At 38.2% G+C, this 23295-nt stretch overlaps 1 protein-coding gene across 1 annotated transcript in view; it reads right to left on the bottom strand.

The window, feature by feature from the left end:
- Positions 1-23295, bottom strand: part of CNTN3 (contactin 3) — a 248886-nt gene that overhangs the window by 85082 nt on the left and 140509 nt on the right. The window contains exons 5-10 of the mRNA XM_044253145.1: positions 15791-15994; positions 14047-14149; positions 13395-13579; positions 9747-9883; positions 8679-8808; positions 6458-6608 (exon numbers count right to left, since the gene is read on the bottom strand). Coding sequence (XP_044109080.1) covers positions 6458-6608; positions 8679-8808; positions 9747-9883; positions 13395-13579; positions 14047-14149; positions 15791-15994 — 910 coding nt within the window. The remainder of the gene's footprint in view (positions 1-6457; positions 6609-8678; positions 8809-9746; positions 9884-13394; positions 13580-14046; positions 14150-15790; positions 15995-23295) is intronic.

Below are 23295 nucleotides of genomic sequence, written 5' to 3'. Positions count from 1 at the left end.
CATATATTCAGCTGGGTTTTCAATAAACATTTCAAATACCAACAATCCCAAATAGCACTTATATTTGTGCTTACTCTGTTCTTTCTGTAATGTTGTTTGTCTCACTGAATAGGTCTACCGTGCTCCCTGATGTCTAAGCTGGAAATTTAGGATTTAGCCTTGACTCTTTCTGTTTCTACAGATCATTAATCTAATCAACTCCTAGGTCCAGTGAACTTAACCCCTTCTCTAATTCCTCAGTACTTCTCTCCCTTTTCATTGCCTTTTCTTTACTTCAGCCTATCATACTCTCTTGTTCGGATAGGTGAATTTTTACTGATTGAGATTCTTGCCTCAAGTCTTTCTGCCACTCCAATCCATGTTCCCCACTGCCACCATTATGATTTTCTTCTAAAGAATATGTCAAAATTAAATTTGATCTTCTAATTCTGCTACTTTGATTTTACTCTGTTGCTCCTCAGTGCCTGTGGAATAAAGCCCAGGCTTCTTGATTTGGATTCCATGTCCTTCCCAGTAAGATCCCGGCTCACATCTGCAGCCCTGCTGTCTGCATCCACCCTCACAAAACACTTTACACTTGAAGTAACCTGAAGCTACTCAAGTTCATAAGCCCCTTTGCCCCGTGCCCTTCCACATCCTTTTCCTCTGCCTGAAGCATTCTTCTTCAGTAAACTCTAGTCACCTTTCAACTCTTTCTGTACAAATTACATTCCCCAGAAAGCCTGCCCAGATCCCTAATCTGTAGACGGGGACTTCTCTGGTAATCACTGAACATACTGTAGTTTCCCATTGAGTGTTACTGTAACTGCTCTGTGTTGCTTATCTTTATACCCAGGGACTTGTCTGATAAAAAATTAAATATCTGGTGCCTAGCACAGAGTAAGTACTCAAAATATTTTCCAATGAATGAATGAGCACTTGCTTTTGAGAGCTCAGGAATCATTACTGGCATTGTAAGATCTTATCTATTCAGAGCAGCTTTTCTAAGACCTCTGCTGGGAAGTAATTCCCCTATTACCTTAGCTTGAAACGCTCTCTGGACTTCAAGCAGGAACACTGATTTCTTCAAAACTATTCTGTAATTTAGGTGACTCACCGACTTAGATCCCCACTACTATCGCTGATGCATTAATTACAAAGCTGGTACGGTGCTAATATAAAAACTTACAAACCAGGTTGATTATAATTGTTCAAATGTATTGTGTGATTTACATAGTAGACCTATTTATCAGCTTATACATTTTTAGGACATCTTAAATCCTTAGACTTTTTCCCCCCAATTTAACATTACTTTTTTCATGATTTAGGCTTTACATAATAAAGTACATGTATGTGTTGGCTTAATCAAGTTTATTTGCCACCAGCATTCCCTACACTAGGGTGGAGAAAGCTTTCCTCCTTACAAGTTTCTCATTCATGGATAAACCCAAGTTCATATAAAAAACAAAAACAAACTTAAAAAGCTAACATACTTAAAATCTTGCCATAAATACCCTCCCAAAATTTTGTCTTCTCTTACAGTTTCAAATGTGCCAATAAATTCATCTGTTCCCCAAATCTGATTTGAATCGACATGTTTCAAGTTGCAACAGCCAATGATTGAACCATCACAATAAATCTAGCATTTAAAGTGCTTCCCCAGTTTGGCGTAAGACTGCAGACCAAGTCAAGAGGGACAGACATGGAGCTTTCGCTGCCAAGTGATGGCCGAGGCCCACTCTGATTTCACATGAACTTGGAGAAGATTCAAAAGTACAACTTGTTCAATAATTGCCTCTAACAGCCTTCTCCCTAAGCTTCAAGCCTCTGGCTCATCAGTGCTTTTGCTGTCCAAAGAGATAAAAGCAAAAAGCACCAGACTTTGTGCTATGTACTGATGTTTGGGTCTCCTCAAAATTCATAAGTAAAACCATAATCCCCAGTGTGATGCTATTAGGAAGTTGGGTCTTTGGGAGGTGATTAGGTCCTGAGCAGAGGCGGGAGGGGGGGTTGGTGCCTCATGAATGGGATTAGTGCCTTTTTTGAGACCCGAGAGCTCTCTTGGTCTCTATCTGCCATGTGAGCATATAAGAAGATTGCCGCTGAAACCCAGAAGAAGTCCCTTCTCAGAGCTTGACCAAGCTGGAATCCTGATCTCAGACTACCATGCCCAGAACTGAGCAAAATAAATTTCTGTTGTTCATAAACCATCTGGTATATGGTATTGCACTATAAAAGCCCAGACTAAGATACTTGGAAGGGACTGAAACACCATGACCCTCTTCTTAAACATGTTTCCTCTTTTTAATCCTATTTTGTAACTAAACGTTTCCTCATTCATAGAGATGTTGGAAATATTTAAAATGAAATGGAGGTCAGTAGTCCTCAAATGAACAGAAGTAACATTTATAACAGGATACATTGCAAGAGTAAACCATCTTCCTCTTTCCACTTAAAAACGTATTCCCAATTAACAAAAAAAAAATAATCCCAATTTCTCACTGGATACCTATGTGCCCATGAAAACAAAAACAAAACAAAACAAAACAATAAACACCCCATATTCCTCAGCCTCCCTTGCATTTAAGTTTGGCCTAGGAACTAATTTCTGTCCAGTAGGGCATAAAAGAAATATTGTATGGAACTTCTGGGAAGTTCCTAAAAAGGGAAAGAAGTATATCCTGATTTCTATCTTCCTCCTTCCTGTTACTGGGAGAAGACACCGAGAAGCTAAAGCCCAGGGAGCCATCTTGATTCAGGATATGAAGACAGTGGAACAGCATGATAGAAGGAGTCTGTGTCCCTGAAAATGGTGGATTCCAGGCAGTCCTAACAACCGACCTTTACAGACATGAATCAGTTAATGAGCCACCCAACTAAAAAGCAAAAAACTTCTATCTTTCTCAGCCACTGTTATTTTCAACATTTTATTAGTAATATATCTTTATACTTACTCATCAGTGTATCTGCAAATATTGGACATTAGGCTAAATGCTCACTTTAGAGCAACTATGTAAGGTAGGAATTATGATGTCTTTCATGGGTGAGGAAAATAAGATTCAAACGTGTTACATAAGGGACCTAATGGCACCAAGGTAGAAGGTGGCTAAGTCAGAAACCCCAGATGAGATTCCAGAATTTATACTTCTTTTTCCTGCATTACCCTATTACTCTCTAATGTGGGAGTAAATCCCTCCTTGTGTGCCTGTAGCTAAAACTCTTAATCTTCTTATCCACTTTTGAAATTAAGATTAAAAACCTCTGCCTCCTATAGGCACTACTGTGAGGACAAGTGGGTTTATTATTGTGGAAAGCACTGAAGTCCTTGGGATTTAACCACTATTTAATTTATGTAAACAGTTAAAACTATTTAAAACTTTTTTGAACACAAAAAGTCAGCAGTTATGCAAGAAGACTTCATTTCCAATAGAGCCACAATTAACTAATTTGTGCCACAAGCCTACATTTGTTTCAACTGGTTTACAAAATTAAACTCCAAATAACTAATTAACTTCCTGTTCCAGAAATCCATTCTGTGAGGCCCAACATTTAGCTGGATTGTGTTCAACCACTCAGCTCACAACTTTGCCTTGTCATCCTGCTGTGGCTGTCTTTTAATGGAAGTGTCTCCCATTAAATACAGGAGGAACAGCAAGTGGTGCTGTCATACCAACTCACAAAAATACCTTGGTAGAGGCTCAACCCATTGAGCTACCCAGGTGCCCCAGGTTGTGTTCTCGGGGTCCTGGGATCAGTCCCCGGGTCAGGCTCTCTGCTTGGCGGGGAGCCTGCTTCCCCCACTCCCTCTCTCTGCCTGCCTCTCTGTCTACTTTTGATCTCTGTCAAATAAATAAATAAAATCTTAAAAAAAAAATACCTTGGTTAAGACTGAGGGTTGCTGGGGGGAGGGGGGTTGGGAGACGGGGGATGGGGTTATGGCCATAGGGGAGGGTATGTGCTATGGTGAGTGCTGTGAAGTGTGTAAACCTGGCGATTCACAGACCTGTACCCCTGGTGATAAAAATATATTATATGTTTATAAAAAATAAAAATATAATTGGACACCTGGGTGGCTCAGTGGGTTAAAGCCTCTGCTTTTGGCTCAGGTCATGATCCCAGGATCCTGGGATCGAGCCCCTCATCGGGCTCTCTGCTCAGCAGGGAGCCTGCTTCCTCCTCTCTCTCTGCCTGCCTCTCTGCCTCCTTGTGATTTCTGTTTGTCAAATAAATAAATAAAATAAAAAAATAAAAATAAATAAATAAATAAAAATTAAAAAAATAAGAAAAAAAATACCTTGGTATCTTGGTAACATACAAGCAGTTCAACTTGATTGTCTGCATTAAGACACTATAATTTTTAAAAAGGAAATCCACGTTCCTTGGCCTAGGGTTTTATTGTTTGTGTTCCCTCATCTCCAGCAAGAGTAATTTGGATTCCATGACTGCAAAGGCTAAGACCACCTCAAAAATTCTGGACTCCCTATATAAAAATGTGACAGGGAAAATGCTTAGCTGTTATGTCTAGAGTCAGTCTTGGATTAAAAGCCTGGCTATATGACTCGAGGCAAATTATATAATCAAAGTTTTGTTTTTCTCATTAGTAAAATGGAAAGGGTTATATGATCTACAACACATCATAGAGTTCCAGGGATGCTTAAAAGAGATAATGACAATGTAGATAATGTAGACTTCTACATCAGTTTCCTCCTGCTTCTGTAATAAATTACTGTAAGTTTAGTAGATTGGCCTAAAATAACACAAATTTATTATTATATAGTTATGGAAATCAGATGTCCAGTACAGGTATCACTGGACCAAAATCAAGGTACCGCCTAGGCTATGTTCCTTGGGAAGGTTCAGAATTAGTAAATGTTCCTTGAGGTTGTTGATAGAATTCAGTTCACTGTGGCTATGGGGCTAAGATCCTGCTTTCCTTACTGGCTGTCAACTGAGGGCTGTTCCCACCTTAAAAGCCATCCAAAATCCTTCGCTCATGGCTCCCTTCCACCATCTTCAAAGCCAGAGATAGCAAATGAAGTCCCTCCGAAGTTTGAAATGTCTCCTGCCTCATCCTTAAGTGTCACACAGCTCTGACAAACGCTTCTGCCATCCTCTTTCCCTTACGAGTGTTCAGATGGTTACTGTGAACCTCGCTGCATAATCCAGGATAATCTCCCTATCTTGAAGTCATCTGCTTAGTAACTTTAATTTCATCTTCAACTTGAATTGTTTTCTTTTGTCATGTATGTAACACAATCATAGGTTTATGGGATAAGGACATGGATGCCTCTGGGGTCAAGACCCTATTTGTCACAAGCTCTGAGCATAATACTTGGCACGTCGTTAAGTGCTAAACAAATAATAATAGCTAGTATTTATGTTTACTCATCACCAGATAGTGACTTAAGGGATGTAGGGATATTTATATAGTTCATCTGGCTAACAGTCCCCTTCATACACATCAAAAATGAGAAAATGACAGGGCTCCTGGGTGGCACGATCAGTTAAGGGGTCAACTCTTGATTTCTGCTCAGGTGGTGATCTCAGGGTCCTGAGATGCAGCCCCGAGTCGGGCTCCATGCTCAGTGGGGAGTCTGCTTGAGGATTCTCTCTCCCTATCTCCTGCCGCCCCTCCCCCCACTTGTGCTCTTTCTCTCTAGAACAAATAAATAAATTAAAAAAAAAAAAGAAAAGGAGTCAAGGAAATAAAACTTTTCATTGTGTAAGTAAAAGGCAGAATGAATTAAACCCAGGCAGTCTCGGTCTATAGACGGTACCCTGTAAGCCTCATTCTTCCTCCTCATTTTAAACGTTATTATAACAATCAGGAAACCAAGAAAGCCTTTGCTTAAACTAATACCAGGAATGCGAAATTATTTCAGTATAAAGCTGCAGCAACATTGGCATTTATTTGGCATATGCTCTTATTATATCTTCTCTTCTTTGTCCTAGGATACGGGCTCACCTGGGTCCAGGACTGACATTTCATCATTCTATTTTGAGTCTAACCAGGTGGCTGAGAAGGGAAATCCTTGCTAAACGAAGGTATTCTGTATGGGAAGAAGACAGATGATAGCTCTACCTCTTTTTAGATTTCAAAAATTGGAGTGCCCTGGTGGCAGAAGTCCGGTAAGCACCTGCCTTCAGCTCGGGTCACCATCTCAGGGTCCTGGGATGGAGCCCCACGTTGGGCTCCCTGTTCAGCAGGGAGTCTGCTTCTCCCTCTCCTTCTGCCCCTCTCTTCACTAAGTCTCTTTCTCTATCTTGCTGTCTCTCTCAAATAAATAAATAAAATCTTTAAAAATATAGGTCTCAAAAATTGCTTACTATCTTCATGAGAGTATTACAGAATCAAAAATACTATCATCTTCGTTCTTCAACAACTTGTATTCTACTTGTTTCATATTGAAAACCTACTTTGACACACCAGGGAAAGAAAGAAGAAAGCAAATCACCATTACTTTGGACAACAAAATACCTTTCATTCTCCTGCACAATCACGTCTCCTTTCTTCCATGAACAGAGTGGTTTGGGGGAGGCTCTAGGTTTACAGTCTAAGCTGACCACGCTGCCCACTTGTACCTGAATCAGCTTTTTCATTGGAGTCTTTGAAAAATCTGGAGCAGAAGCTGAAAGGCAAGAAAGATGAGAGAATGATAATTTATTATTTATTAAATAAATTAGAATTTAATATTTTAAAATTCCTGGAAGTTCCAAGGTTGACTTTATAACCACTTTGAAAGTTTCCCAACACACAGATGTCAGTACTTGATTTACTTAATTGACTGGGCACCGCTCACAGGATTTGGGGGCTTAAAAACTAATTCCTACTACTGTGTTTTCTAGAAGTTCTAAATCTTGGGATGATTACCTTACACAGGAATTTTTGAAGTTTATTGTGAAGTTTTGTTTTTTAGATTTCTTGTTTTTTTTTTTTTTTTTTAAATTCATGAGAGACAGAGTGAGAGAGAAAGAGAGAGGCAGAGAGAGAAGCAGACTCCCCATACAGCACGGAGCTCAACATGGGACTCAATCCCAGCACCCTGGGGTCATGACCTGAGCTAAAGGCAGACATTTAACTGACTGAGCCACCCAAGCCCCCAGTTGACTGTGAAGTTTTAAAATAGCTCAGTCGGGAGCTATTAGAATGAAAGACAATTTATCACAGAAAATTCTTGAAAGTTAGTTCTATCAGGCAACAATAGAGTCAGTCTCTCCCGTGATTTCTGAGACTCAGCATGTGGCAGAGCATCTGGCACTCAGTAGGTGCTCAGTAAATGTTTGTAGAATGAAGGCTGAATACTGAATTATTATTCTCTTGCATAAAAATTACCAAGATCTATTATAAAATTTTTACATGGTCAGGTTTAACTTCTTTGTTGGAGGAATATATAATAGGAATTACTACATTAACATTACAGTAATGTTACAGAAACGTTACAGTAACATTAAGCATAATAATATGTAGAGAACCTTATATGTGGTAATAATGCACACAGTGCTGATCCTGAAACAACACCTGAACATTCAAGATACATAATAATGTATTGTTTGAATGAAATGATACTTTTCCCAGAAAATCAGCCTTCCTTTTATTGCAAATGTGAAAAAAGTGCATTTCTCCTAATGTCTAATGTTCTGTTTGAAGGAAAATTCCAGTTAATACAATATTTTTTTTTTGTAAGTGGAGATCATATAGCAAATTATATTATGTAGTTATATATTAGATAATGGATAAAGAAGATATGTTACCCAGAGGTTGCTGGCCTTAAAACTTAGGATCTTAAAATAGTACTTTCGACTAAAAAAAGCCCTTTTTATTGAATGAATTACAATACATTTTTAAAACTTTTTAAAAAGATTTTATGCATTTACTTGAGAGAGAGAGAACAAGCAGGGGGAAATTCAGAGCAAAGCCGTGCTTCTTCCATTAGACTGATTATAGTCATGAAAACTGAATGTGTTGGGGAGCACCATGTAGACCCTGATGATGTGATGATGCTTGAGCCCAGGATCATGTTCTGCTCCGATCCAAATCTGTACTTTCATTACATGGAGCAATAAATTTCACTTCTTCTTTCTCTCTTACGTGTTTCATGCTATGCTATGCTCTCATTATTCTGGTTGATTTCGGGCATTTACCTCTTACAAGTATTTTTCTGGATAATTGCCCTAAACATGATATAATATTTTCTATACTTTCATATACTTAAAGTGCAAGAAGAAGAAAATAATTCAGAACTTCAAATATTGGAGCCTTGTTAATTAAAACTTCAGTACGCCCAATGCTGGATGCTTTGAGCACGGTCTCTAAAAACAAAAGCAACTCCTTGTGGATCAATAAAATATTGTTTTGAATTCTGTTTACTTTTCTGGCCTGGCAACAGAAAACACCAAGTTCATTTATTCTCTTAAAAGGCATTGGTTAGTTTGTAATATCAGAGTTACAGATAAGGATGTTTGAGGTCAACACTGTTTCATTATCATTGCACTATTTCAACCTTTGAGGCTTATTCAGGCCACAATTGCTGCTTTTCCTTAGAAATCATAAAAAAAGTTCCCTGATTAAAAATCTTGAATGATGTTATTGCAAGACTGTAGATGCTATAGGAATATAATAGGAGAAGTAAATATTTCTGGTTTTAGCGAAAATGAAGATTTAAGAAAAAAAAAATATGACAAGAGAAGCTTAGTCTTACCTACAACCTTAAGTTCAGCACTGGAATAGACGAGACCATGTTTGTTTTCTGCGATGCACTGGAACATGCCAGAATCAGTCACATTTAGGTTCGATATTGTAAGGGCACCATTTTCTATCTGTATTCTCTCCTAGATGATAACAAAAATCTCTTGCATATAAATGTATATATCATCTTAAAGGAAAAATGAAAACCACTATTCTTTCAATCATACACAAACCTCTCTCATTTCCTTCAGAGTATTAGGCAATCTGGCCTGAAATGGTAACATTTCCTTATTTGAAAATCTTAGACTGATTTAACATAATAGCCACACATTAGAAATATTAATAAACACCCTTCAGTCCAAATGTCTATCAGTAAAATAAATAACAAAGTGAGAGGTAAAATACTGTGGGCATTTAGTTTTCCCTATGGTTAAAGTTGCAGACTTTAAAAAATGTATCAATGCTTCTATCCTGTCAACTGGAAAGGTTTTCACCATTTTTGTAATCATGCAAATTAAAGACATTATAAATTCTGTACATTAGAAAAGGTTCCAGAAAATATATTTATTAAGGGTGTGTAGGTACTATGACAGGTTATATATAGAAATTTGAAGGAACCTAACTGACTTAGTACACGATTTTTTAAAAGAACAGAAATTACATGGCTTAAGAAAGAAATTGATTGAGAAAATAAGTACTCATGTAAGAAGGTAACCACGTAACAACACATTTTGTCTCCAGAGGCCATATCAAGTTGTCATACATGGAAAAAGAAATTATACTCCACATTTGATTAAAGTCAGGTCTTCTCTAGTCTCAAAAGCAAAAAAAAAAAAAAAAAAAGTAATCAGTTTTAGACAAAAATCATAAAATCATCTTTTCCCGATGAAATTCATTTGTTGAAAACATTTCCTTCTTGGCAGACTGGGTACTTGATTTTATAGATTTCCCCCCTTTACTCCTTTTTAGGTGCAAATGAATGTGTGCAAACTCAAGAATTGACTTTGGCACCAGGTATGAGGAAGGCATTTATTCAAAACAAAATGAAGGGAAGAAAGATTAACTAGCCTCACTACCTTACCTCAAGCACAAGGGCTTCTCCATTTTTCAGCCATCGGTAGGAGGGTTTGGGCTTACCACTTGCCCGGCATTCCCAAAAAAGATTGTCTTCCACTGCTATTTCTACATCTTTTATGAGCTGAACCCAATGAGGCTTTGCTGCAAGGAGAAAAAAAAAAAAAAAAAATCAAACCACCCAGCAAATAAAAAGTAAATACTTTCTACAAATGGATATAAACACTGTGAACAATGGATTAATATGAGCATAGTGGCTAAAATTATATTTAATACCCTATTTACTAAGTGGATATGGGAAACATTTCTAGATTTGAGAATGAATGTTGCAATCTGTCACTTCCTAAGCCAAACTCATTATGCCTTCTCTGTTTTCAAAATTCTGGGCACTGTGTTATGTTTTTTCATTCTTTCTTTCTTTTTTTTTTTTTTAAGAGGGAGAGAGCAGGGCGGGGGTGGGGGGCAGGAGAGGGAGAGAGACAGAATCTCAGAATCTTAAGCAGGCTCCATACCCAGCACAGAGCCTGAGGTTGGGCTTGATCTCATGACCTTGAGATATGACCTGAGCCAAAATCAAGAGTCAGAGGATTAATGGGCTGAGCCACCCAGGTGCCCCAGCACTGTATTATATAATTCAGATGTGTATTAGTAGCTGGTAATGCAGGTACACAAAACAGACTCCTTTCCAAGTGCATTTGTGAATCATAAGGTCACAACTGATGACAACTTAATACATGAATGACAGCAGATACTAGTCTTAATTATGCACTAAAAATTAACATCCGTAGAAGGGAAACTTTGAGAGCTGAGGAAAAAAACATTTCCCTCAAGTTAGAAATAACTTTTAATTAAATACAAGCCAATGAGCATCTTATGAACCTCTGTGTGAATTAAAATGAAGGCAGAGAAAGATGGATAAATTGGTTCAATTTGAATCATATGATTTTTTATGAAAAAGAAGTTGCTCATGCAACCTTAAATTATGTATGCAAATCAGCAGCATCAAGTGGATTTATCATTTTCTCTTACATTTTAGAAGATATTTGGAAAATTCTTTTTACAGATGAAAGCAACATACCGCTTACAACTGAAGCCACTCAATAGACACAGTATATTCAGCCAAGTCTCAGCTTGCATTTTAAATCCAAAACTGGGAGGTGAGATGTCTTACTGGTTTCACATTGCATTATGCATGTGATGTCTACTGTGGGATTCACATTTGCATCCTCCATATGGAGAAACAGTTTATCTATTTCTATTTAATTGCAACCATGGGAAGATTTGTCTTTCCATTCCTATCTCGTAAAATTGCTTTTTTTTTCTTTATAAAGGAAATTGAAACGAAAATGTAGCTGTTTAGATTTTAGAGAAAATGTAATGGTCTAAATTTTACCTTATTATTATTTTTTATATAAATGACGTGCCCAGTCTGAAGTGTAGTTCAGTTCAAAATCACTTCACTCTACTTACATTAAAGCACATTTTCTTCTTTTGGGAAATATCAGCCTTCATGGAGTAAGACTGCAAAGAGACTCACATGAGTCCTTGACCTAAGACTCAAGTTTCTAGCAAAAAATTCCACTGGCTTTATATTACTACTGTTCTCCTCCTCCAAACGGGAGGATAATTTGCCGGACTTAAGCCAATCCTGAGATCACGACTGCCACGTTAATTGTGATTTCCCGTCTTATTCTATCACATGAGATCCAAATATTCTATCAGACCATTTCTTACATGAAATAATAGAATGGATAACCAGAGAAATGCCATGCACTGGTAGAATATACTAGGCAAGCCAGAAATGTAGAGTAACTTTCATGAAACACCCTATCTCATTAATTTCTGATTTCTTGGGTATATAGCATATCACCTACCTAATGGAATAAAGCAGTACTCTATCTTATCTAGTCAGTATACCGGACGATGTTAGTTATCCCTTGTGTATCCAGTTTCTCCTTTCTTTATTTGTAAAATAATCCCCATTTCTCTTTGAACTATCCTTTCATCCATCACCTCACACTGTCCATAAAATTTAGGGGAACCTGACCACATTCCCTGTTCCAAACAGAGGCTCTGAAGTTGTTTAAGACAATTCTCCTTGCTAGTGACTGTTTTAGGACTAAACTGTGGGCAATGAGATTTGAGAAAGGAATTTCAAGATGTTTTGGAGACAGGAAGAACGAGCAAAAATTGATATTCTGACACTATGCCTGGCAGCCATTTTGTGACACTACCAGAGACTATCATGCAGAGGAAGGGAAAAGAGAGATCAGGGTAGAATCAAAATGACAGAGAAACTGAGCAGGGCCCTTATTATAAGGTACTTGAACACAGCTTAGCTTTGAATTTCTTGTCCTAGGAGGCATGTAATTGTTTATTATTTGCTGTTCCACAGAGCTAAAACACTCCTGCTGAAACATTCAGGCACTTGGAATATCTTCTGTTTCCTTATAATGCTCACTTCTTACCCTGGGTCAAGTAATGGTTTCTCGGAAAGGCTTCTTTGGAGTTTTCTCCTATGAGAAAAAGGCACTTGCTCTGGATGGTTTTGGAGCTGAACATTCACATGGCTTACATGCTCACCAACCCACCTCTTCATCATCCCATCAGCATGTAGACTTTGACCCCAGGTAACCTCACCTTGGTGCTATGTATTCTAACGCAGTAATGTAACAAGAGGGTTAAAAAACACAGAATGACTCATGATACTATACCAGGCCTCCATTTTGTCTCTGACAGATCTTTAAATCTTACAATAGTTGAACAGGTGTCAATCTCATCATAACTATTGTAGATTTTTTGAGGGAGGTCGTAAAATGCCCTATAATTCTAATATTTGTCTTTACAAATGTTTTCCTCCCTGAAACATTTACGTATGCAAACTGTTTCTAGCTCCACTTTCTAAGATAAACAGAATGCAGTACAATTTGCCTTTCACAAAAGTGGTCAATTCCCACTAGTTTTACAATGTTTCTAACGGTTACACTGAAAGTATATATTCATTGAGCATATATCTTTATGTATATTATATTTTAAAAAACTGACTTGAAAAAAATTTTTGAAAAAAAAAAGATAATTTAATTTTCCTATACCAATAGACTATAAATAAAGGTACCATCATTATCCTTTCTTTATCTAAACAGAACAGTACATCAAATAAATGTGATTATAAATTAAAGGAAGCAAACACAGCAGAGTTACATTATTGGAAGGGAGAGAATTAACACTGAAGAACTCAAAAGTCTAAGTTGATGTGGTTTGTCTAATGCAGTAATTAACGAGTTCTCTAGTCAACAGTCTCTTTCTGCCTTAGTAAAGATCACAAAGGAAGATACAAAGTCACATTTTCCAGGGGAGAGGACAGATGCAAAGGAGATCTCTCCCTGATATTATCAAGTGTGTAAGACATTACTTGTAGGAAAAAAGTGAAATATTCATTTTCATATGAATCATTTTAAAATGCAAATAGAATATGTCATGCCTCCGACCTCATTGCAAAATGTTACTGTTTTTTAATTCCCCCTAAATATTCATCATTTTAAAAATGGGAACAGAACAAGTTGCACATTGGCATTCTGCCATAAATTCCCACCACCCAACATTTTATTGAGAGAGCACAATCTAAAAATCCAATTTGCCCAAAATAGAAGCTCACCATAGTAAGTGAGACGCCCCCTGGCGACATTTCTTCCTCGTGAATTCTCAGCAATGCATTCATAGGAACCTGTATCTTCCTGTTGGAAGTTTGGAATTTCAAGCACACCATTGAACTTCCTCAGTTTAATCTTACTGGGAAAGGGGAGTCCATCACTTCTCCTCCAATTAATCTGAGGTACAGGACTAAGAAGAAGATTTTCAGGTTATTGCTATTTTAAACAAAATCTTGGATGCATTTTAGGCTTGACAAATTAAACCTTTTGGAGCAAAAAGGCGCCAGGTTTCAAATGCAGAACATTTCCAGTTGTCACTTACATAAAATTGATACAAGGATTTACCTCCATTGATATATCAAGAAAATAAGTTGTGCATTTTCCTGAGTTAATTAATGATTTAGAGAAAAAAGTTGAGCACATAGCCACTGTATTTTATAATATGACAAACAAACAAGCAAAAGAAAAATAACACCAATCTAGCTCATGACATTAGGCCGTTACAGTCATTCGCTGCAAACTGTCTTATATTTTATTTTTCCTTTGGTTCCTAAATGAAAGAAGATTTTAGAAAATAAGGATGAGTCAGTCAAAAACTATCTTGATCTTTTACAGCAAACTATTTCAGCACATTGGAGTAAATGTTATAAAACTTACTTTCCAAGAGCAAAACATTCCAATTTCACAGTTGCACCTTTAGCTGCTGGAAGAGTTTCTGGAAACTGCACTTCTATTTTTGGTTCATATTCCCCCATCACACCTGTAAACCCACAATTCAAGGTTAATAGTTTCAATATTTCCTTTAGAATTGTCCCCCCACCGCCCTTTTTATTTTAACATAAAACTTCCTTTTGCTCCATTTTGAACTAGTTGCTCTAATGATTTAAATTACTCACTAGCCATCCGTTGGGCACCTTTCAAAGCAGAGATGACTGGGCCAAACATGCAACATTACTAAACATCAGGGACCTTGAATTCCATGATTCCTAAATTACCGTCTGTAGAGCAGTTCCCAGAAAACCATTATACCTTTTACATTGTATAAAATGGGAGGCTTTTTCATTCTGCATTTAATCTGGACATTTCTAGTCAAAGTGAAATATACAATGTATTATGACTTCCTGAAATATCCTAAAGAACAAAAATTATGGGAGGGAATTTACTTAATGGTGCCCTGGTAGCAGAGAAACCAATCTTAAACTTATTAAATGGCACCCTGGAGACAAGAAACAGTAACTTAATAAATGAAAAAGGTCAAATTCAATTATAACTGACTGGAAAGAAATGCTTAGATAATATGTGGTCGTGGCATTGTGCTGTATCAGATATGGTTTTGTGTAAGTAGGCCAGTTATATAAGCTTACAAATCTACTTCCTCTGAAGTTCATGTGCTTCCTTGAAATAGCCATGAAGGGGTTGAGGAAACACATTCTTTTTTCTTTTTAGCTTTATTGAGGTATGATTAACAAATAAAGATTACATATATTTAGACTGTAAAACCTGGTTTTTTTTACTGTGTACAACATGATTTAATATATGTATATGCTGTTAAATGATTATGTCAATCCAATTAACACATCTAGCACCTCACATAGATACCATCTTAATTTCTAAATATTCTGTGGTAAGAACATTCAAGTTGACTCTCTTAGCAAATTTCAAGTACATAATACAGGATTATTAACTATGATCACGATGCTGCTGAAAGTGGGGGAAATGGTGAGGGGGTGGTCAAAGAGTACAAACTTTAAGTTATAAAATGAATAAGCTTTGGGAATCTAGTGTATATATGTATTTTTAATTTTTTAAAATTTAAATTCAATTAATTAACATACAATGTATTACTGGTTTCTGAGGTAGAAGTCAGTGAATCATCAGTCTTACATAATACCCAGAGCTCATTAAACTCATGGCCTCCTTAATGTCTATCACCCACTTATCCCATCCCCCACCTCCCTCCCTCTAGCGTACATTTAACAAATTTTTAAGAGATGCTTTATATCCTGTAACAAGATAGCCAGAGCTTTAAGAACCTCAAGGTGCCTGAAATCAGGACAGGTGACTTCATGACAATGTAATTTGAGCCTCAGACTCAGAAGAACCTCAACCTTGGTTCAGTGATCTCCTACCACCATCTTGAAATTCTTAATAATTTCTGAACAATGGAGCCACCATTTTTATTTTGCACTCATCCTGAAAACCATATAAAGCTGGTCCTGGGTAAGGATTAGGTACAGGGACCTGTGGTTAATGAAATAATCTTCATCACTGTACTCATAAATATTTTTGATCCCCCCAAAATGAAATAATTCTTCATGATACACTTTTCACTTTTCCCCCTTTGTTTTTGCTAGTATCTACAACATTTACATTTAGAGTTGCACCTTGAAAAATTTCCTACCATCAGAACGTAGCACCAGAGGAGTTGGGGAGCCCAGCACTCTGGCATTCATCACCGTACTGGTCACCACACATGTGTAATTACCCACATCGGATGGCTCGACCTTGGCTATGTAGAGATGGCCTGTCTCTTGAGAGACAAATCTCCGACTATCTTCTTCAACAAATGATGGATATTCATTGAAGATCCAAGCATATGATAGTTCTAGTAAAATTTGGGGGGAAAAGAAACTCCATTAAAGAAAGCTTTCCATATTATACTAAAAAATACACGAAACTGTCTTTACCACAAAGTACTGCTGAAAGCTTTTATTGCAGGTCATGAGAGAAAGAGTTCTGTGAACTGATTCTGCGGTCATTCTGCATTATGGTGGAGGACACTGCTGATTAGCATTCTTGTGGGAGCAATATTGTTACCATCATCATTGTCACCATTCCAGACATCTCCTGACAAGTCTCTCTGGGTTCAGTCTTTCTCCCTTTTAATTTTATCTCTATACCACACATTCTGTGATCTTTCAAATTTACCATTCTTATCATGTCCATTTCTGATAGAACAGCTTTCTGAAGTTCCTTGGTGCTCTTGGGAATAATGCAAAATTTCTTAACCTGAATAGGAGAGTCTGCAGGGTTGAGCCCCTGCTGAAAGCCTTAGCACCTGGGTGTTTCTGCACATGCTGCTTAGAAGCCTACAGTGTCCTTCTTCTCTGTCCACTCTTCTGCTTCCCTCACCCCGTTTCAACACGAAACCCCATTCTGTCACAGTTAACTTTCAGATGGTTTTCAAAGCATGGTTCCAACTATAAGGAACCACTTCTTTGGAGAAGTCTTCCTTCATCCTTGTCCTCAGGGCAGATTCTCCTATCGAGAACAACTCTAAGCTCACATCATTCAAGCACTTACTGCTTTGTATATAATGGTCTGTTTAGTTATCTGTCCTCCCACCTCTTGGTAAACACTGATGTAAACTTTTATCCTGACTGCCCTCCTCTGCCCAATTAGCAAAATGAAATATCCAAAGGCACTTAATAGTCCTCAATAAACATTTATTGAGTGAATTAGGGATACAATTATGCTACCATCTCCTATGTAAAGTCCAATAGGAGATTTCTTGACTTTCAGGGTCAAGGCAAACCAACTTTCTCCAAAGGAACTAATGTTCTTCTGCTCTGTGATAATGAGGGTAAACAATACCAACCTGCATTGCTCTAGATGCCCAATTTTTTAGAGGCAAGATGTTATTTAAGCACAGTTACCATGGTTGGCTCATTTGAGTCCTTCTTTCCATGGTCCTAGTGTCTTTTACAATTTCATCAGCCTTACGCTATTGGTTTATGACGGTAATGCTTTTTCAAAAGAATTTTCAGAAAATGTATGTAATGAAAATAAATTCAGTGAGTAACAAATTCAAAATACATTGAAGGCATAATTCCAGGAGTGATGGGTCTTTGCATTTGGTAAAGTGGGACAGTAAGTCAGTATACAAAGAACAATGAGACAATGTAAAAGGGCTGGGGGAGAGTTACTCCGGATTTCAGAGGAAGGAGAGGTGACATTCTCTCATAGTCAAAGAACAGGTTTTAAAGAACAGAACAACATTCTGAGAAGCAGGGATAAAAGCACTCCAGATGAAGTGAGGGGCATGTGTAAAGCAAGCAGGCGAGAGAAGGTGGTAAGGACCGTGGCAAGGAGACAGCATTGACTCCCTTCTGCCTTTAATGCAAATGTGAATGTCTGATGATTCCAAAGGTTAGTAAGTCAATGTCAAACTGTGCGCACGTTGAGAGTCGTGGATTTTTAACCTTGAACTGCTCTCCACATCATTCTATCCTATTGGCAGAGTGTTTCATGACATCCAGTCAGTCACCTGATAGGTTGTGAAATCTAAAGTTGTTTATTGGACTGTATGAAAAAAAAAAAAAAGTGTCTCAAATGTTCGCTCCATAGTTGTCCTCATGCCAATCTGATGGTGCTTTTCTCTTACAATCATACTAAATAAACCAGAGTTAGAGAATGCTGGTCAGGGAGGCTAAGTTAGCTCTACATTTATTGAAATTGACAGCGGTGGAAATCATAGCTCCTTAGGCTCTTCCTCTTGCACTAAGAATCTGGTCCCCATGCCAACATTCCCTAACCCCTGTCACCTTACCTTGCTTTGAAGAAGGCAAAGCCATCTCATTCTGCTTTTCAAGTTGTTCTACCCATGAAGCTAATACAATTTCCTCTCTCATTTTCATTTTTTATTTAAAAATGCTCTTTTTGGGGTGCCGGGTGGCTCAGTGGTTTAAGCCTCTGCCTTTGGCTCAGGTCATGATCTCGGGTCCTGGGATCCAGCCCCGCATCGGGCTCTCTGCTCAGCGGGGAGCCTACAATCCCCACCCCTGCCTGCCTCTCTGCCTACTTGTGATCTCTCTCTCTGTCAAATAAATAAATAAAATCTTTTTTTTAAAACAAATGTCCCTTTTGTCCAGTGAGTGTTAAACTTCCACTGCCTCCAGACCTCAGCTGGGTGTTAAGAACAAGAAGTCAACCTTATTAAACCAGTTTATACTAAAATGAGAATGGATGGTAGAAAGAATTCAGATTCAGAAAAACCTAAAATCGAATAAATTACATGTAAAAAATACTATATAGCAAGGAGAATGCATGATCAGTAAGTACATGAAACACTTTGGAACAAATATTATATATGTAATTTTGACTGAAATTTGATAAGCCTCCACCTGTAGTTCTTTTTTTAATCCCGAATTAATGTTGTTAAGATTTAAATACTGTACAATCATGATATTGTCGTACAGATATTGTGCTGGCTTTGCCTACATGACTTCTAGTAATGATGGATTGTCAGGAGAGAAGAAGGCCAAAATTATAATCATTTTAAAGCTGCTCCCAAAATGAGCATGGAGAAGTGAACACGGATGAATTGTGGCGTGGGTTATGGTCGACATGGAAGTGTCCCACTGAGGTCTCATTCAGGAGAACTTCCTGCCCAAAACACAGTTAGCTGGGAGCCTCCACCTGCTAGCCCCTGAGTGCCGCGGCTGCACTTTTCCTGGGGCTGCTTCTACTTAATGGATGGAGCCCACTGGGGTGTTCATGCTGGCCCATTCCCCCTGGTGCAGGATTTCCCCCATGGGCAACCCTGGTTGGAGACATCCTATCAGATAATGCCTACTCTCAGAACTTCCTGGTGGTCTGGCATTCTTCCTATCCAAGTTTTCCTCTCCTCTCTTTGGTCACAGGTTTCAGACTTGAATCTCAGACTGAGGTTCCCTCTACCACTTTCTGTTCCCTCCCCGTTTATCTTTCATAGGCCTTTTTTTTTAATAACAAGTCTGATCCTCTTATCCTATCTTGAGGTCTGCTTCTCAGAAGGCTTGAACTGACAGAGTGTGGCTGCAACTGAGAAACAGACTCTCCTCTGTATTGGAAATGGCCCCTTCCCTTACACATGGAGGAAAGAGCCTCTTTTACTGACCTCTTTTTCAGGATCTGTGTAATCCCTTCACTTCACCCTCAGGCTCTTCAAATTTACAAACTCATTCCTAATTGATTCTTAGTACCTAACCCTCCAGACAAGCCCAGAGGAAAACACTGCAAGCCCATCAAGAGACCCCCACCAAGGAAGAAACAAGAAAACCTTCATCCCCCCGAGCTATATTACCTAGCAGAAGCCCTAACACCATCACTCATAAATTGACAATCCAGTGGAGAAAAGCTATTGTTTTGTAGGAATTAGTATTCCCACATTCTTCTTTGAGAATCTATATAATCAGGCAGATTTGGAGGTCTATCATGGAACGGCATACAGGTATCCCTTGAATTACAAAGGGCTTATACTTGTCAACCAACCCCTACAGCATACTGCAGATGTGATCATCACACAACCAGGAGGACTGTATACTCCCTGTGTATTATATGGTGTAGAAAGATGTTTTAAAGAGTTTTCAACAATGCTCCCTCTCTCTTTATATCCTAATTGCATGGTGGGTATGCTTTTGAACTAAAAGTGCAATAACATGGCCTAACATTGAAATACAGAGTAACCAGAATAACATAATAGTCTTCCTCCACTATGTCTCTCAAATAATATAACCCCACAAATATAGGAGAAAAAAAAAAAAAGATCTTTGATGGACAGCACAAAAATCAAACTCTAAGGTTTTAAGCTGAGATAAACAGGAAAAACAGGAAAAAGAGAGGGAAAGCCACTTTAGGGAAGGAAGAGGTCGTATTGTAAATTAATTCTGAGACTCAGGTTGGTGACCTAAAAGGAAATTCCCAGTGGGCAAGTGAGACTTTAAAATACAAGCCTAGGAGAGAGGCTGGGCCTAATAACGGTATGGCAGGGAGAATCATGACCCCCAAAATATGCCAACACCCTGATCCCTGAAATCTTGAACGTGTTACCTGATATAGCAAGAGAGGGTTCACAGATGTGATTAAATTAAGGATATGGAGATGGGAGGATTATCTTGCATTATCAGGGCTGGGGGGAATGTTGTCATTAGAGTCCTTGTAAGAGGGAAGCAGGGGGCTTGGAGAAACAGGGGTGTCTTTGAAGTTGCTATGCTTTTGGTCTGAAGATGGAAGAAAGGGCACAAGTCAAGGAAAACAGGTGACTTCTAGAAGCGGGGAAAAGGAGGAAATGGATTCTCCTCCGGAGCCTTCAGAGCCTTCAGCAGCCCTGTCAACATCTGGCACCTTGATTTTAGGTCAGGGACACCTGTATTGGACTTCCGGCTTACAGAATTGTAAAATAACAAATCCATGGTGTTTTAAGCCACTAAGCTTGTGGTAATTTGTCATATGAGCAAGGGAAAACCAACAGAAACAATGATAACGTGTAACAATCAGGTGCTGTTATTAAGTTCAAGTACAGTGCTAAGTGATAGAGATAAAATTTCCAGAGAAAAACAAATGACCAGAAACAAACAAACAAAAAAAATAGAGAAAGCCGCACTTAGAAGGCTTAAGAAAGACTCGTATTTTATACAAAATGACTCTAAGATCAATACTGTGTCAGAGGTGGGGTATTCCAAAAGAGATGGCAAATCACAGCAACCCCAAAGCAAATGAATTCGTGTTCTAGTGTTTTATACAAAGATTCAGATCTTTGAGATGCATGGGTAGCAGTGTCTGTGAAGCTTCCGACTCTTGGTTTCAGTTCAGGGCATGATCTCAGGGTCGTGAGATCGAGCCCCACTTTGAGCTCCACTTAGCCCATGACGTCTTCTTGAGATTATCTCTCTCCCTTTCACCACCCCCCACTAAAAAACAGAACAAAACAGAAAACACACAAAGATTCAGACCCTTAACAACAAAGATTCAGCAGAAAACACACAAAGATTCAGACCCTTAACAACCAAAAGAAATCAAATCTGTATTTAATATGGTATATACAGTCATGACAGTTAAAACAGAAATTTGTAGCACCTACCTACCCCTTCTTTACAGACTTTCTTATTGAGATGGAAAGAGACATAACTTTTATGTCTTAGAGAGGAGATCTGCACTATTTCATTTATTGCCTGTATGACTGTGTTAAAATATATGGCATCACTCTGATTGAAAACATTAGAGAATTAAGTGATTTACTGCATTCTGAATAAAGTAAAAAAAATCTGCTGTAATACTATCAGAGTTTACTTATCATAAAAATCTGCATTTGCAATAAACATTAATTGTACACTGCAAAGTAAAATATATATCAAATCAGCATTCTTTGGAGATTTTTCAACATCATTTTATGTATGATGATAAATACAAAGCTATAATAAAAATGATAATTTTATATACTCAAACGAGCTAGACTTTACAAAACCTTTCATAACCTGTGGTGTAAATCACAAACACATTATACCAAAACTACTTGGCCACTGGGCTTTCTATTAACAACTCTACGTTAATATTAGGTACGTGAAATATTTTTTATTAGAGAGCAAAGAGGCTTTAGCAATCAGAGTCATAAATTAAGATAATGAAGTGCTGAAACTGCTTTCTAAAAAAGTAGTATGTGATGAATGACATCGTTTCTCCAGCCACATTCTTTCTCAGGTCACTTAAGTATGAGGCCAGTCAATTTCACAGGAAATATGTCACTCTAGTATTTACCTGGAGATACATTAATACACAGACTACTGACATTTAAGGGTTTACTCCTAGTTTCATTATAAAATTCTACTTTGAGGGAGATTTAATCCTTTATAAAGGCATTTTCCAGAAGAAGCTGTCAAACAAAACTGGTGGAACAAAACTGTAGAAGTAACTTTGGCCATTTTCTCCAGTGCTGCCTGGGCAGTTGGACCTATCTTAAAAGAAGGCATAGTCTAAGACTGGGAACTTGCTGGATGGCATTCGTGATTTGTACTGGTGACTTAGACAACTGGGAAGGACATTTGGCCATGGGGCTTGGAGGGTCTGTGACAGTTTGTATTCCAAACTCTAGAGCCATGCAGAAAACTGAAGATAATTTAAGGTTCAGAGAACCAAAGATCAATGGCTAGGACTGAAAAGTCTGCACCCTCAAAGCAGAAGGCATCTATGAACCTTTCCAACATTTCAGCGTGCTGTCTTTCAAAAGCTGTTTTGTAAGATGTTGCATTGAGGGCTGCATTACATTATGTTGCAGGGTTCCTTGTTTAGCCTATAAATGTCCGCCTAATCTATTTTTACTTAGAGTACTCACAAGTGTGACTTTTGAGGGGAGGGGGAAAAAAAAAGACCTATCTTAAAAATGACATTCCTTCATCCTTTCATACTTCCCGGACTTCCACGCCGATTCTAGGTCAGGAGCTGGCAAAGTATAGCCAGGGGGTCAAGTTACAAAGCAGCTCGCTTTGTAAACTAAATATTTTGGAACATACTCACACCTCTCCCTTTGTTATTGTCCATCGCTGCTTTTATGCTGCAAAAGCAGAGCCCAGGAGCCACCACAGAGAGTACATGGCCCATAAAGGCTAAAATATTTTATCTGACTAAACTTGTAAGAACAAAGGTCGATGACTCATGTTCTAGGCTAGGATTAGCCCTGGACCAAGTTATGAGTTTGGCGTTCTTTACTGGCTTTACTTTACTTCAACAGCTCTCTTCCTCACAAGGCTGTCATAGTGTCCTAACTACCATGTGAAGCTTCACAGGGCTTAGGCTAGTCCCCTAAATCTTCTGTATTCCCCTCTCTTGCTCTAGACCTGCCACCATTCTGGAACACATAGGAGCCCTTTCCACTGCATTACAGATGCTTCCAAGAGAGAATGCGGTTTCCTAATGTGCTCTGTGACCACCATTTTTGGTTCTATCATTTTCTTTCAGAAACAGGAATATTTCCAGTAGAGTACCTGCATCTTGCAGGTGGGTACAATAAATTAGTCCTCAGGAAGCTGGAGACATTAATGTTTCTCTCTTTCTCTCTCTCTCTCTCTCTCTCTCACACACACACACATAAACAACATACCCTCCACAAGGCTCTGTCCTCATTTTTAAAGAAAGATTTATTTACTTATTTAT

Source organism: Neovison vison, chromosome 6, assembly GCF_020171115.1.
Source record: "Neovison vison isolate M4711 chromosome 6, ASM_NN_V1, whole genome shotgun sequence".
Lineage (NCBI taxonomy): Eukaryota > Metazoa > Chordata > Mammalia > Carnivora > Mustelidae > Neogale > Neogale vison.
Note: the sequence above shows the minus strand (reverse complement) of the source record. Positions and strands in the feature narration are given on the sequence as shown.